The 15,608-nt window shown below is 49.8% G+C and overlaps 4 protein-coding genes across 4 annotated transcripts; 2 read left to right on the top strand and 2 right to left on the bottom strand.

Annotated features, from left to right (window-relative positions):
- Nucleotides 1–2,115: 2,115 nt before the first annotated feature.
- Nucleotides 2,116–3,080, top strand: K444DRAFT_637102 (uncharacterized protein; the record flags this gene model as incomplete). Its single annotated transcript, XM_024884084.1, has 2 exons — nucleotides 2,116–2,128; nucleotides 2,641–3,080. 2 exons carry the CDS (start codon nucleotides 2,116–2,118, stop codon nucleotides 3,078–3,080), a joined length of 453 nt encoding a protein of 150 aa, XP_024728763.1.
- Nucleotides 3,081–3,944: 864 nt separating this feature from the next.
- Nucleotides 3,945–4,747, top strand: K444DRAFT_708560 (uncharacterized protein; the record flags this gene model as incomplete). The annotated part of the gene is made up of 2 exons (XM_024888185.1): nucleotides 3,945–4,033; nucleotides 4,096–4,747. The coding sequence occupies 2 exons, from the start codon at nucleotides 3,945–3,947 to the stop codon at nucleotides 4,745–4,747; spliced, it is 741 nt and encodes a 246-aa protein (XP_024728764.1).
- Nucleotides 4,748–7,772: 3,025 nt separating this feature from the next.
- On the bottom strand, nucleotides 7,773–8,423 carry K444DRAFT_544938 (uncharacterized protein; the record flags this gene model as incomplete). The annotated part of the gene is made up of 1 exon (XM_024876091.1): nucleotides 7,773–8,423. One exon carries the CDS (start codon nucleotides 8,421–8,423, stop codon nucleotides 7,773–7,775), a length of 651 nt encoding a protein of 216 aa, XP_024728765.1.
- Nucleotides 8,424–13,992: 5,569 nt separating this feature from the next.
- On the bottom strand, nucleotides 13,993–15,602 carry K444DRAFT_620986 (uncharacterized protein). The gene is made up of 3 exons (XM_024881809.1): nucleotides 15,084–15,602; nucleotides 14,717–15,029; nucleotides 13,993–14,661 (listed from the first exon to the last, which is right to left on the bottom strand). Exons 1-3 carry the CDS (start codon nucleotides 15,272–15,274, stop codon nucleotides 14,110–14,112), a joined length of 1,056 nt encoding a protein of 351 aa, XP_024728766.1. The 5' UTR covers nucleotides 15,275–15,602; the 3' UTR covers nucleotides 13,993–14,109.
- Between the last annotated feature and the right edge of the window lie 6 nt (nucleotides 15,603–15,608).

Genomic DNA, 15,608 nt, shown 5'->3' on the forward strand with positions numbered 1-15,608 from the left:
TTCAAAACTAGCATGGAACGTTGAAGATTCACAGGAGTACCGCATGAGAGAGAGAGAGAGGAAACCCACCCTTCTTCATTCACGGTTCAGTTGAACGGTGAAGAGGCTCGGCTCAGCTGGGCTCATTCAAGCCGGGGACTTCACACAACAGTGGTCACGAACGAGCAAGGCTACAACACATTGATAAGCAAGTACCTCAAGTGACGGACTAGCCACCTTTCCTACAACTGGGTGAATCTCCTGGTCTGAAAACGTCCTTGAATAGAACAGATCAATTCAATCTATCTACCTCCTCCTTCCATATTCTTGGTTCACGAGGAGCATTGACGAGATTGCACCAACTTTGACGATATTGCCTGTTCCTCAAGTTCTTTTAATCCAAAAGCCGCTGCCAGCTCGTCTGCCTTTCCAGATATTGAAAGCTTGGACCAGTGAGTCCTAGAAATCACGTACGCCGGTGGGTCATAGGTATAATTGAGTCAATCTAGACTCGCTATCACAAGTTTCATAAATTCAGATGGTGTGTAACAACCAAGAATCTGCAATTGATCAGAATTAGCGACAACTTGTATCTTTGTCCGAATATCCCCTAAGCACAGAACTTGTTAAATTTTTTGCATAATCCGTTCCGCTCCTTATAACGAAAGCCAAATATGCACATTGAGAAAAATCCAACACCATTGACCAGCAATCTAGGCATCATGATCCTCTTAACCAAAGGACGTAGCTCAGGAAACACGTCTCGGGGCTGCCTTCTTTTTTGAAATCATCTCCGGGTGCCGAGGTAAGTGGTAACTGTAGTAACTTGACTCGTACGGATACAGATATTTCTTGCTCAAAGGGTCGATGAACCTCGGATTTTCACGGATAGAACTAGTGAAGGCGCGAACCAAGTCGGATGCAAATCCTTCTAGGGTGTCTAGTTCCTCCTGGAATCTAAGCGCCTCTTGTTACCGCCATTCCGGCCTCCGAGCTGCAAGGACCATGCGTTTGACTTTACACAAACCTGGGCTATAAGATTCCTTAAAGTGTGTCCGTACGGAAGTTGAGCGGCAGTTCGAATGTGCTCCGGTAAAAGGGCTGTTCTTGATGAGAGCAGAGACTGGATTCCTTGAAGCACAGAATCAAAAGATCCCATAAAGAAGATGCGATCAGCAAACATAATGAAATCGATGTAAAGGTTCAATTTGTCTCCTTTTGTTCGCTTTGGGTTGTCAATATTGAGGGTTCCGAAGTATAGCCATCTGAGATAGTCAGTATCAGGTCAAAACGTAAATTTGCCGTCTACTCACTGCAGTCATCTTCAAGGCCATGTCAGAGCATTCGGGGAGGCGGATTGTTCTTTTGGTTTCCTCGCGGGATCCCGAAGTAAAAGCTTTGTCAAAAAAGCTTCAATAATAGCAGAGGAGATTCTTTGGCTAGATGTGAGACTTCTCTTCCATTCCCACCAGCACCGTGACCTTGGGTCCTCGCCTCAATTGCTGAAGCATTCTTGGGGGGGGGAAATTAGTTCTTGCCTCTCTCAAAGTGAAGTAAGACTGATTGGAATTGTTCATCAAATGGGAGATCTTTAAGGAGTTTCTTGACTTCAATTCCGCCTTGACTTTCATGGGGTCTGTTTCGTGGCTGGGTGCAGGCTCTGCTTCAGCCATCTCCTGACACTCGTCGTCATTCCAAAGCCGTAGCTTCTGCCTGGCATTGTTTCAGCGATCGATGCTTTCAGTAAGAGTTAGCTTCTGCAAGAGATGAAATAAAGGATCTGCACAACTCATAAAGTAGCAAGGTTGGGTTGAACGTGGAATTTGGAAGAAGGTTTGGCTGTCGAGTCGGAAGTTGGAAGGCGACCGTCATCGCTACGAAGTCGACGGCGTAGGGGAATATTAAATGCTCACCTTCCAGAGTGAATATGAGAGGATAAAGGTGAGAGCGTAGAGTTGCCTTGAGAGCGCGAGAGTTCTCGGATAATTATTTAGACCCTTTTCATTACCACTATCCACACAGTGCTTGCATAAAAGCTCATAAGCATAGAAGATATCATACAGTATCAACTCTCGGCGCACGCCAATCCCTTCAGCACGACTTCGATCAACCGAAACTCGAGCAAGAAGACGCAACATGGAGAAGTATTGTAAGGGCTATAATGTGTTTTTTCGGGACCAGAGCTAATTCGAAAACAGTGTCATACCTCTCGACCCTCTTAGAGAAAGCCGGTCTTGCCTTGCTTGCATGGAGGAATACTGAAATAGGAATACTCAGAGAGTCAATAGGGTTCGGCAATGTTTGAGTTGTCGATGATTCGATGTTGTGATTCGTTGACAAGGGGAAGGCAAGTTTTTGACATATTGATATGGGGAAGCGGGGTGTTGATAAGGGGAAGGAAGGTTCTCTCGTGCGGTCCCAGCAAACCCTCAGCTTAGCTCTCGGCACCCTTCTTCCTTTCCTTTGCAACCCACTGGCAAGTAATATTCCAGTATCAAGGAAGATTCAATTAACGTTCTCTGCTTACATTACGTTATTTCCCAATCGACTTTTGAAATTCCCTCCGCGATGCATGCTTTGCTGCTGCCGGTCGTAAGCAAATGCTGAACGCTGGTGGTAATATCTTGTTCCGATATAACCGGTTTCTCTTTACATATTTAGTATCCCTTACAAGATTCGTTGAGAAGATGAGCGGTGGTAGGATGGGAGAGTTTCTTGGAAGAATTATGGGATTGGAGGTCCGACTGGCCCAAGATTTCTTTCCACTGGAGAGAACTCTTTACATCACTTTTAACCTAGCTTCGGGCCTTCAGAAGCTGAGAACGCTTGATGTTTATCTTATTGGTTGGAAAGCAGGCGCATATGGTTTCTTAGATAGAGCCAGCGATTGGGAGAGAAAGATGCGCGAGTACCATTCAACGTCCTGGAAGCTCGGTAACCTGAAACCTATCACAATAACTGGGGTTGGTAGTAATATAGAGAAAGATGTCTTCGAGGAGCTACTTAAGGCTGAGGGCCGCACGCTAGTCATTTTGGGGATATCTGGATATGTGGTTACGGAGGAGTTTGGAGAGCGCAGATTGGAAAAGGCGCAGCTCTAATGGATTGGATTTGGATTTGGGTTTTGATTTTGATTTGATAATCTGGGTTTGGTCTGCATCGTTGCTCGCTGGTAGAGACGTTGGACTTTGTGTTATTTGGAAGCCCTTGGTATTGATTACGCAGCCGGGTATTAGCTCAGAGACATTAGGCAAGCCTACACGCTTATGCAAGAGCATATAACACTTTCCCTCTATTACACTGTTTAATGCATGTTCTGTGTCATATCCATAATGTTTGATACATGAGGTATAAGGGATTCAAACCAGTCCATCTGAATCTTATACTAGCCCGTTCTTGCCTTTCTCGCCGTGACGGATATTCGCGCCCAGCAAGACCTGCGTCGATAACATCACCTTCGGCTACTAACAGTAACTTCAGGATATCATCCTTGATTTCAACGGGGAGGCCATTGAAGCAAGGCGGATGTTCATTGAAGAGGGTCGAGTTGGGTAATTATTTAGACTGCTCCCTCCGCACCGTCCTCAACAACAACAACCTCCGCCTCTCCTCCACTCCACTCCATCTCACCCCAAACAACGATCAACCACTGTCGAAGCGTGAGGGATCAAGGCCAACTGATTCTGCCGTCGTACTGCACTGCCCGAAGTCTTACTCCCATCTGACTCACATTACCAGGCAAGTACTTCACCTTTCGTCTCCCAAGTATCAAAAGCCATTGTGAGCTCCTGCCATTGTAGCAAACGATTTAGGACATTGAGGTCCTTGTATTGTCCCAGATGGTTCGAGAACAATAAGGTCCTCGTGATTTCCGGCACAATGAACCAAATGGCCGTAGAACAGTGCTGACAATTAAAGCAGAAAATTCGATAAGCTGATCTCAGTTCGATCTCACACACTCCAACATGTCGCCCTCAACCGCATCGCCTCCTAAGCGTCAAGAAGCTGACAAGAAGACGTTGATGCGAGATCTGCCGGTGGACGAGTTTGTAAGGTCAGTAGCGTCGCCCTGTTTGCTGAGCATGGCTCTTAAATGTTCAATCTGACACAGGGTAGCATGATCGATTACTACAAAGGATCCGAGGTTACGGTCACCGTGGAGAACAAGGAGTACAAGCTTCCCAAGCTGCTTGTTTGCCACAACTCAACTGTGTTCAACGCGGCCTTCAACGGAACATTCAAAGAAAGCGAAGAGCAGAAGATAACCCTTGACACCTCCACCGGCGTTTTCGAACTTGCGATCAAGTGGATGTACACTGGTCGACTGGGCCCTCAAGTTAAGACAATGAAGAACTCCGACTACTTAACTCAACTTCTGGAGTTTCTGACTTTATCCGACTTCCTCGGTTTGCTGGGCCCACTCGATCCTATCACTGAACAGATCCGTTCCATTCTTTCTAACCGTGCAAATCTTCGTTCCGAGCATCTTGACCGCGCCATGAAGCAGCTACCTGGCACACAGGCACGAGAAATCATACTCAAAGCCTGTGTCGGCCCATATCTGAAAAGTTTAGGATGGTCCTATGTCGACAGGGGAGCAGGAGCAATTTCAGATTTCAGATTTAAGGAAAAGTTGAAGAATCTGGACGGATTTGCCGTAGAACTTTTCCAGCTCTTCGACGAGACAATGCGCAAGAAAGGAGATTGGACGTATGGCCAGAGCAGGGTCCAGGATCCAGCTACCGGCCAGTTCCTTTACTGCAAGTAGTTTGTCACGGAAGATTCATTGCCACATAAGTGAGCGAAATTGCAAGGCCGAAGGGAAGGGGATAACTACCAGTGGTCCGACAGTCTGCATTTCGCCAGACTTCCAATTGTTCGCCAGGGATGCGGAACAATGAATGGACTGCATTACGGCTATTTGGGAAATGCATATAGTCGAGCAGAATGAATGTCATTAAACCGGGTTGATTTCTTTCCCTTTTCGCTAAAGTCAAATAGGGGGTGGAGTTCTGGAAGTCCAGAGCCAATCAAATCCATAAAAAGTGCAGGGAATGTATGGCTCGACATGTACGATGCGCGGTGCCGACATTACTCTGTGAGACTAAGTAGAGCAGAAAATTGGGATAAACCCCAAGAAAACCTTGAAATCCAAAATAAAAGACTACTTGCAATCTTCCTCTGCAACCCTCAAAATGTCAAATATAATCAGCACTCAAATCGAAATTGCAGCTTCTCCCGAAGAAGTGCGGAACATCGTGAGTCCGCTCATCACTTCACGTCGAGACCCTAGCATACACCCCTTACAGTTCTCCGACTAAGAGCACTAGAGTGATATAAAAAGTGACTTGATGCGCTCCGTCACGCGTCTCCCCACCGCCAGCGGACCACTCCAAGGATCCGTTAATCTCAAGGGGATGCACCAGCAAACCAGCACAGAGGGAAGGAATTGAATACGTAAATAGAAATGGAAACCGACCAATGTAGTTTTGGGGATAGGAGAACACGGGGACAGAGTTTAAATGGCGGGGTGATTTGCGGTATGTGATTTCTGGGGAACATTCCTTCCGTTTTGAAGCGAGCAAGGAGAATGTTGGATGGATTACTTTCCATAATTATGAATTGCCGCTCAGACTTAATGCTCTCTTGGCGAAGAGTTTGAGGATTTCTGCACAGGCTTCAAGACGAGGGTTGAGCGTGTGCAGGAGGCAGGTGGCGTGGAGGAAGGATCGACTTGAATGTGGTTTCGGCTTCTCTGTGGGGGTTTCGTTCGGGCCGGGATAGAAGAACTGGAAACAGTTCTTATCGACGCTATGACTCGTAGCAGAAATGTGATACGCTTCGCAAGTGTGCTGTTTCCGGTGAGATGGCACTCCATTGCGGCCCAGGCAGCAGATGTTGGTGGTGACGGGAGAGGTCATGGCGGAGGGCTTTTGATCGGCTCGCCTCTGGATCGCCTAAATCATGGCCGCTTCCGTAAGCGAGGTGGGATTGAGCCCAAACTTAGAGACATTTCACCTACGCTTATTTTGCTTCGTTATCAACACACTCCTTCCAGAATTTCTCCTTTTCCAAACCCTGCTCCAACACGCCATAATTGTGATACCATGAGAATACTCCCGAGAGCGCAAGCCGTGGCGTGCCCTCATCCTCTCCATCGGAAATCACAATCACGGTCTTCCCACAGACGATGTCACGCTCTTACGGAAGATGCTCACGCAATTTGTCCGCCATCCCAAAGTGCTGAACTGCCGCAGACTACCGGACTACCTGTTCGTGTGATATTCCAAGTCCAGCTGCATGTCTGGGGCCTCTTTGCAGGCAGGGGGTGGGCCTTGTTCCTGAGTGTGCACCTCCTGCCCCTTCTGCCTCTGTACAGTACAATGAAGCACTGATAGCCCCTCGCTCACGTCCAGCACCGCACCGCACCGCACAGCACAGCTTTGGATCCCGTGCTTAACTCCATCTGCGCAACACACTCTCCTCCGCTCTCCCCGCGACCAGTGGCAGTAAGCTTAGCACTGACTGGCCACCATTCGCCCATCCACCCGTGCGGCGGCGCCTCCATCCCTCAGGCGCTTCAAGCACTCCACCGCCGTCGCCATCAGTCCCGCACCGCCAGATTGCACAGGCTCTGCCAGGGCGTGGCAGTCCCCTTCCTCAAAGCTGGCGCTTAACATGCCTAAACTGCAGCCAATCAGCCCCGCCAATCGTGCGGTGCTGCACACCACACCGATCGCATCCCTGCGCGCCCCGTCCCAGCGAGCAAGTCAGCTGGATGGGACTGGCGCTTAACGACAGCCCCAGTCTTGCCCCCCATGCACGTCCCAGGATCTCGGGTGCTTGCGAGCCCGCAAGCCGTTAGTGGGTACTGGCTGCTTTTGTGCCCGTCCAAACATAGCACGCTAGCCATGGATTTTTGGATGGAGAACGAAAGCCGCGACTGGGCAGCGGAGCGGAAGTGCTTGCCAGAACTTAGGCTAGGAAATCGAGGTTTGTTGGTTGGGAGGGGAAGGGCTTGGGATTAAGGGATCCAACATGCTACAGCTGAGTTATGCTTATGAGCTTATGAGGATCTTGGGGTTGCGATCGGGGCTGCGTGGGTTAGAGGCATTCACCCATGTAAGGTACGCAGGACGTGAATAGCAAGGCCTGCATTATGGCTGGCCTCGACTCGGCCTGGCCGCCAGCCGGGCTCTGTTTGTTGACAGGTAAGTATTTCTCATTCTCGGTCTTAGATCTGGTTCACGGGTGGGGCTCAGATCCAGATCCCCGCGTGCAACAGTGTGCTTGATTACTTGTGTAAGATGTTTCAATTCATTTGCTTATTCTGGTATCACCATAATCCAAACCTCCCACGCCCCTTTCCCCAATACAATCCAATTCCGACCCTGATCCAAAAGAACGCCCTGAACGCCCATAGCTGCACTCTCTCGCCATAAGGAAGTTATCCTCCAATCCTTTAAAATGGTCGATGGCATGACATGCCGAAAGTGGTCTTGCATTACCTTACTACAACGATGCTCCAGGCGGTGCGCCGAGCAAGATAGCCTAACATGAAGCGTGACGTTTTTCCTCCTCTCCCTAACTTGAACTTTCTCGAGTTCTCGGGTGTTTTTTGTCCATGAACAAGAAGTGAAGACGTCAAGTCGTAAATATGTGTGTGGTGTGAAGTGAGAGATGTGACAAAGTAGATGACGAGATGGGGTGTGTAGATAGATGGTGACTGGGGATCCCGAGGAACATGAAAGAACGGAAACATTTTCTGAGAACTGGCTGACGATGTGAATCCACTACTCTATCTTCCTCCTCTTGCCCTTTGGCGCTGGGCTCATGCGCGGGGTATATGTGACTGTCCGTGTAACGATTTCTCTAACTGTCCGCGTACTCGATCGTGCTGATTTCGGTGACTTGATATCGAAGGAGTATCTTCCCTTGCTCTTGAGGTCCCAATCGTATGGTGATCGTGCACTTCGCGCGCTGAAGGGAGAGCGGAGGGTGTGGGCGGAGGTTGCGCTCAGTGGCGAGTCGGCACCAGTGAAAGCTGGTGATGGAGGTATCCTGAGCCGTCCCAGTCTTGACGATGATGGCGCAGACGCTGGGAAGACAAAGTGATTGTTGGTAGAGGCGGAGGTAGGAGATTTATGGCTCTCGCAATTGCACGAGCAATCGCTGTGTTCGCTGGAGCCGGTTGAGGGAGCAGAGGTAGGCGTGGTTCTCCCGGACGACTTGTTGTCTGCAGTGACAGGACTCGCCATTTTCAGGAAGTCCGTATACGCTGTCGGAGGGGTGATTGGCGTCTTGATGAAGTCCTCCTGCTTGATGATGAAGTCGGCATAGCCCGGCAGAGGTGATCTGCCAGAGAGAGCAGACAGCTCCGAGGGGAAGGTCGAAGTCATCGGCGTCTTGAGCTGCGCGAGCTTGGGCTTGGTAGAAGAAACCATTTTGTCTCCGGTCGAGATAACGAGTGTCCCTGGGGTGGAAGGTAGACTCGGAGCACAAGAGGCCTTCAAGCTGCGATGACGGGTAGTCCGTGGCAGGAAAAGGCCGAGGGGAGCTGGGTGGAGGGAAGTATTATAATACGTGGGCGTGTAACTGAGGGCCGTCTTTTCGGTGGAGCTGTGGCAGAAGGAGCGTGGCAGCGCGCGTCCGTGTGGCGGGCCTGACCGAGAGGACAGGATAGGATACTAGCAGCCAGTGCTATGGGGGGGGAGGAGGGAGTAGTGAAGGCGCTTGGGGGGGGCGCGGGAGAACGTTGGCTGCACTGGGCCTGCAGTGTGCAGAGCAAGGCGACGAGCGATGATTATTGTGGTGTTGTGGTGTTGTGCTGCGGGTCGCTGGTCTGGCCTGGCTGCTGCTGTCTTTAGTATTTTAGGGTGGGAGCAAAAGCGCAGCGGTAAAGCGGCGCGAGTGATGCAAGAGGCCGCGGATTCCTGGGAGTGACTGGGACTGGTCCAGTCCGGTGGTGGCAGTGGCAGTGGGAAGCGAAGCGAAGCGAAGTCCCCTGCCACGGCTGTGTTGGATGTGTTTCTGTCTGTTGGTGGACGACGAAGCACCTGCGCCAGGGGCCCCAGGGGCCTGTCGGAAACAACGCTGACACGCCTGTCCGTGATTGGACACCCGTCAGGCCGAGTACAGAACAGCTCCGCGACGACGAGGTGACCAGAGCCCGCTCTGGTCCAGCAGCAGAGGTACGGCGGCGATGGTGCGCTCAGCTGTGATTCGTGCCAGCGCTGGGAGCCGTATTGCCTGCTGGGATTGGACGTGATGCGCGCCTGCACAGTGCAGATGGAACAGCGTCTGTGAGTCTGGCCCGTCTGATTCGTCGAGCGTGATCAAGCTCCTCCCCCCAGGCTATACTTAGATAGCCACGAGAGCTGTCAATCCGAGGCGCGAAAGAACCTCGAAGAGCCGGGTACGAGTTGATGACTTCTGCCCAGCGATTGGGCCGGAAGCCAACAGTTGGAAGGAAGTGCGCCGACCGACCCGTCCGACACAATGTCCCAGGCGACTCGGGGAAATTTCTCGAGAAAGGGATGGTGAGATGAGGGGCCGGGATATCTGTCGATTGCACCGAAGGGACGGTAGCTGGAAACGCGTTTGCGAATGAGTGAGCACCAAAGTCGTCAGGTTGTCCGCAAAAAGATGTTGGTACGGCGTAGCTGTTGGTGGCGGTGGTGTTCTTGCTTGCTGGTAATGGCGAACCCTGGAATTCGCTCTGTTTTGGGAATATATTAACACTCTTGGAATCCTTATTCTTATGTAGTTGTTCCTGCTTTGCTTTCTATTCTTGTCCTTGCGTCTGATACAAAGCCCGCGCGGCAGCGTTTTCTCCATCTTCTGAGGAGTGTCCGGTGATCGAATCGGTGGATTTCCTCAAGTACATTTTCCTGCTTTTCGAGGGGGGGGAGGTTGGGTCGATGATTTGCGCGCGCTTTCACCAGTCGCAGGGATCACAGCCGCCCGCCACAACTTCGTGGCCGACCGATGTTGGAGAGAGGCTCAAAAAAGTCATCTGAGTGGCTGCCATGACTTCTGCATCCAATCGTGACCTGCCCTCATAGTTGTCGGCCGGACAGAGCTTAGCAGCGCGCGGGTATGCTTCAGGTTGGCTCCAGCTTTGGATAGCTGGTCCCGCTGAACAAGATGGCTTCAAGCAGCGAGCTTTCCTGTGGGCCTGTTGTGGCTGGTCTTCCTTCCCATTCAACGGCTGGTCACTGGTTCGTTGCAAGCCTTGACGCCTTGAGGTTTTGACAGCGCCTGCTCTCCATCCAAAGATCTTGATGGATCTTGAACATTAATTATGCTCCTTGTCAACGTTGGGTCACTTGCCTGCGGCCAGCTTTATGTTTTCCATTGAATCTCTAATCTTCGTGTGGTGCTCTTGTCGCTGTGGATCCTCTGGGCGGTACCACAGTGCTGCCATCCTTCAGGTCATTCTCTGTTGAAGATCCAGAGCCGAGCTGTCTCGTTTCATATTTTCAGAGCATCCAGAACGCCGCACCCCACATTCAAACCATATTGTTTATCCCCATGTCCCTCGTGGATGGCGTCAAGCCCCACCCAAAGATGGAACAAACATGCACACACTGGTCAGTTCTTGTTTCCGAAGGCTTCGGAGGTTTCGGAGGCCTTGCGAAGCCTGACCCAATCTTCGCTCCTGCAAAGAATGCTGCATCGCAGACCCGAAGCCACAAAACAAGCCAAGGGTATGTGATTTGTTGTCAGAATTGTCGAAACATCCCGTGGGGCGGCTAGAATTCTCCCAGAGGATCATTCGTACAACAAGGCGGCGGGAGTATCGGCGTAGTCAAGCGCCTACATGTGGGGTTTCTATTGTTGGTCACGTCAGCTATTCTGGAGTTTGTTGAGGCTCATCGACCTCAACCACTCATATTCGCGATGCCCCTCGCATGGCTAAGGGATCGATCACGTGATTGGGCTTCGATAACCTAACGCGGCCGAACCAGCAGATTGAGATGAAGATGAAGATATTTTGGGCCTTTGAAATCGAGCCAGGATTGGCATGCAAGCTCTGCAATGTCAGAATAATCCCTCAACGGAAAGATTTATTTTGAGCCGATGCCGCTTTCAGGACGACCTGGACAACAAGCATGTTGTCACTTCACCACATTGTCCCGAAGACGGGACATTCATAGTGTCGGGATTATAACCACCTATATTCAGCAGACCAATAGCCTCCCAAGACTTTTGTGACTTAAATCTCGCTCACTGCCTCTGTGTCACGCACAGTAGCCAAGCCACTCGTTGTGCCTTGCAGCCGAAATGCAACCCGCAAATCCATCACTGACTGAAGCCAACATGCCAGAATTAGGAGTGAAGGAACTGCGTATGCGTACTGCACGTTTTCGGATCGTCATGAGACTTGTTGGTTTCTGTAGGCTCGTCGACGGGTATCTCGACATCCCGCACTTTTGGGGAGTGGTCGAATTCTGGAGGGTCTTGACAAGCCGCTTCTCAAGTTCAGTACGTACAACTTGTCTCACGGTGTCCTCGACCTCCGAGTGCAACATTAAACCCACCAAAACTTAAATGCTCGATGTCCATCCTCTGCGCGGATATTTCAGAGTAAAAGCCCCCCTGCTCCGTCGACAATGATACCAGCCCGCAGGGATGAACCTCGCTGGTCAATCTTTTTCCTTGGAGTCAAAAAGCTAGGAGTAGGTCTCAACACCAGCATTGATTCTGTATTGTTTATAATTGATAATTCTACGGATGATTGACAGGCTAAATACACTCGGGCTGCTGCAGATGAAGTAGAGAATCTCTCTAACTAAAACCTACATGGTATAATATTTCTCCTGCTCGTTTTCAACAAGGCGAACTTCCGGACAGCGGTAGCATACTCCTCGGATTGCTTTCCATGAACACTCCGAACATAACCCATCTGAAGTCGACTGTGCTCACCCAAAGTCCACTCCTCCAAAATGTGTCGATATTTCACGTTGTCACAGACTCTAAACCAGCCATCGATAATCTGAGCAACCCTCAAGAATGCGTACTCCTTACCGTCCTCAGTAGGAAGACGACACGACCCACTAACACCGGCGGGAACTCTCTCCCTAGCTATGCTGCCTCCACAACAGGCACAACAAAACGATGCAAGAGCGGCAACCTCTGCTTCAACGTCAGCCAGGCCTCGGGCAAAACCCTTCCTGGTCAATTCCTTGAAGAATACAAACAATGATATCACCCGGCTGCTTTTAACCAAGGAAGTTGACAATCCGCATCCGAGATGTAGTCTACAAACGATGCCAGGCAGAGGTGGACCCGAGAGACAGGTTGGGAAGTGCCTAGCTGCCGACTTCTCTGACCAGACAATCGAATGCGTCGAGGTGACGGATGAGCCACGTAGAATCTCAGCGTGGACCTGATCAGCCAATATTGCATTGTTCAAATGGTCTCGTTCAAGAGAACACCTTCTTGTCTTCCTGGTCCTTCAGATGCCAGGGCTGCCTTTAGCGCTAAAGTGATATGCTTTTTGGAAGGTCGTTGCCACACTTCATAGGCGTTTTAGATATATAGAACAGTGAAATAGTCTCAATTCATAGAAATCAAGACCGCAGGTCCGGTCCGCTAGGGTTCGAGGACGGTTGAATAAACATGTCTGGTGATTAGAGGTGTTCATCATGACACAAGGTAGTTTGGCAGGCTAAGTTGTGTGATCGCTTCTCAATTCCTGAATGTCGTGCTAGCAAATCTGAATTGCGGAACTACATTTGTGATGCTTCTCGCGAATGCAATTCCAAACCAGCCTCCTCTGTGACAGCCCTAGAATATTTTTACAAGCGCACCATACTTTGAAGTTGATCCCTCTTCATAGCTACCGCCAGACGGAGTTGGATTCTTTCCCAGATAAAGGGTCGACAAATTGACTATCGGAATCTCTAACCAGGTGTGTGATCTCATTGTATTTGACAATTCTCACACCAAATCCGGTGCAAATTCGTCCGACTCTTTCAAGTCTTTCTCAAAAGGGAATTCTTTTTGAACAGAGCTGAATAAACTGCGAGTATAACCCTCTCCAGGATGGATGTAAGATAGGCATGGGCCAAGGCACGACTGAGCGAAGAGCTTGCGCGTTGGATGACTCCAAGGAAGCAAAGGCTGTACGGACATGCTCAGCAAGGAAGTGTTGGTGATCGATGACAAGGATAGCTTTCGTCGATGCAATGACGCTATCGAATGGCCCAAGCAGACGATTTATCGGCAAGAACAAGAAACTCGAGAAACGGTGTGAAATTTTTTTCTTGCTTTCCACAACTGTCGAAGTTGGGAGGGAAATCGCGCTTGTATGCATCCACTGGATGACCATCTGGAAGTTCGCCGCGCGAGTCTCGAGCGTGATTGTCTGCCCTATGCCTTCCTTGAAATTGCCATGAAAAGTCTTGTAGAAGAAAGTGGAGTGGTAACAGAGCAAATTCTTCGAAAGCTTGAAACGCTCGTCACCCACAACTACAGTGAGCAGCGAGCCCGAGAAGTGTTGGATCTTGCTGCGTATATATTAGTAAAGAAGAGTATTTCATGTCCTGCTTGAACTCACGCCATGAACTTTCCAAGATCCAGATCCTTCACCAACTTTCTCTTTTCGCCACTGTTTTCACCTGTCTTGATAGATCGCTGTAGGTATCCTCCTTCGAATGGATGGAAAAGGTGATTTGGTCGATCTTCACGAGGAGAGAGGAAGTAGTAGACCGGGAGAATTTTTGGCTCGAAAGTTGAAGAAGATAACGGTAGGTATGCGCCAGCAACACTCTGGTGTATACTAAAGTGTGTTGTTGGAGGTTGTTGGAAGATCGAAGATCTGGAGAGCTTAGGAGAAGGACTTAGGGGCTTCTTTTGACGGATTCGTCCATGGTCCATGAATAAGAGGTTAATATATTTCATACACTTTACCCTTTTTACACTGTACGGCAAAAATGTATTACACTCAGACCTGCATGCATAATGACAAAATTTCCAAGGAAAATTAGAGGTTTTGGTATTCATTTTTGACATCTTTCTCATTTTCTGCCCAACTTGGTACTATCTGTCCCACCCCCCTCACAGAATGTTCGGAATTCAGCTGGAACGATTGTACCGGCTAAATCACTCACTGCTTGCCTCCCATCAAATACTGAGGTTGGCCGCAGTAAGTGGATCAATGACTAAGGCATTGTGATTGTTCTGAAGCGCCAAGAGATGAACCGACTTCCGCACAGCCTCCAACAACTCAGTAGAGAATCCCTCGATGTTGTCCACTTCATTCTGAAATTTGAACGGCGGGCCCCACCCACTTCCTGCCGTGCCTGTCAACAAGTAAGAAGAGACACAAGCATTGACGATGATCGAGCGTGCTTCATGACCATAAGGCAGTTCAAAGGCTGTACGGATGTGCTGTGCAGTGATGGCGTTGTCACGGAGCGGGTCGAGATCAATGCTGTTGTCGATGCAATATGTCAGAGGCGTTCCATGTTGCCAGACCTCTGGATGACCTCGGCAGGGTGTCCAGGGGCCCCAGGTTCGTTGACAGGAGGTACGGGTTTGAAGGCGAGAGCGAGAAGCGATCAAGATATTCCGGAGACTATCCGTTACAGAGCACAGCGAACCAAGAAGGTCAAGCTTGTCGGCAAGTTTCAAGAACCCGAGGATGGCCCCAACCTGACCTGGAACATTCAGATCCTGCCCACCGAATTAGCATGATAGGCTTTTGTTTAGATTGAGACAGAGGCCTTACCCAAGGAAGAGCAAGATTTCCAGTGAAGATCCACTGTATAATCAACTGAAAGGCCTCAACCGAGTCCTCTTCGAGATTGACCTGATTCTCACGTGCCTCCTTGAAAACACCATTCAGGCAACAATCGAAATACCGGCTGTGGTGGCAGAGAACATCTTTCGGAATGTTAAAGGTAATTTTCTGAGGACCAACCAGGATTGTGACCGGAGCAGAGGTAAACATTGCCAATCTTGAGCAGAACTTCGGAGCATCAAGCTTCGCCATGGGTAAGTCCTTCCAGCTGTCAGGCCGTCCCCAGGAATTTGGGTCGTGTCTACCGAAGACAATTAGAACCTTCCTTCAATGTGCAAGGAACCACAGTGCTTACTCTTGTCCTTGACTTTCACCACCGCCTCGCTCACCCTCTTCCCCGAAGACGGGTCGCCGAACAACGTCCACAGATGCACTGCGGCGACGGTGACCGTTCAGAATATTGTTGTCCCCATCCGAGTAATGGACACTATCGTCGTCACGAACTGCGCCCACACTGTCCGAGTCATTGTCGCCGTTGGATGACATCTTCTCTTCGATCTGTCTGTTAAGGCAACGGATGATGTTGATGGAAAAAAAGAGAGATCGAAAGGGTGCACGAAGCGAGATTGAAAGAGTTTAAGAAGCCAGCAATTCATACCAAACAAGGGCACTTGCAAAAGCAGCGTTGGTAAGAGTAATATTGTACTAGAACAAGAGCACTTCAAGCGGCGATGAAAAGAGCAATTGATACTAAAGCAAGAATGACGGAAAAGCAGCGTTGGAATGGGTGACACAAGGGTTAACCAATTTTGTCACTTTGTAGCTTTTATGCATCCTCTCCCATCAGAAGTAAACAAATACTGGCAGAAATAGGGGGGGG

Source organism: Hyaloscypha bicolor, assembly GCF_002865645.1.
Source record: "Hyaloscypha bicolor E unplaced genomic scaffold K444scaffold_182, whole genome shotgun sequence".
NCBI classification, from domain to species: Eukaryota; Fungi; Ascomycota; class Leotiomycetes; order Helotiales; family Hyaloscyphaceae; genus Hyaloscypha; species Hyaloscypha bicolor.

Bases quoted from the DNA above. Each gene is read 5' to 3' on its own strand.
- K444DRAFT_620986 (XM_024881809.1), bottom strand. From the start codon at position 15,274: ATGTCATCCAACGGCGACAATGACTCGGACAGTGTGGGCGCAGTTCGT. The intron at 15,030-15,083 runs GTAAGCACTGTG...TGTCTTCGGTAG, and splicing joins GGTGAAAGTCAAGGACAAGA to ACACGACCCAAATTCCTGGG. The intron at 14,662-14,716 runs GTAAGGCCTCTG...TTCGGTGGGCAG, and splicing joins GAAATCTTGCTCTTCCTTGG to GATCTGAATGTTCCAGGTCA.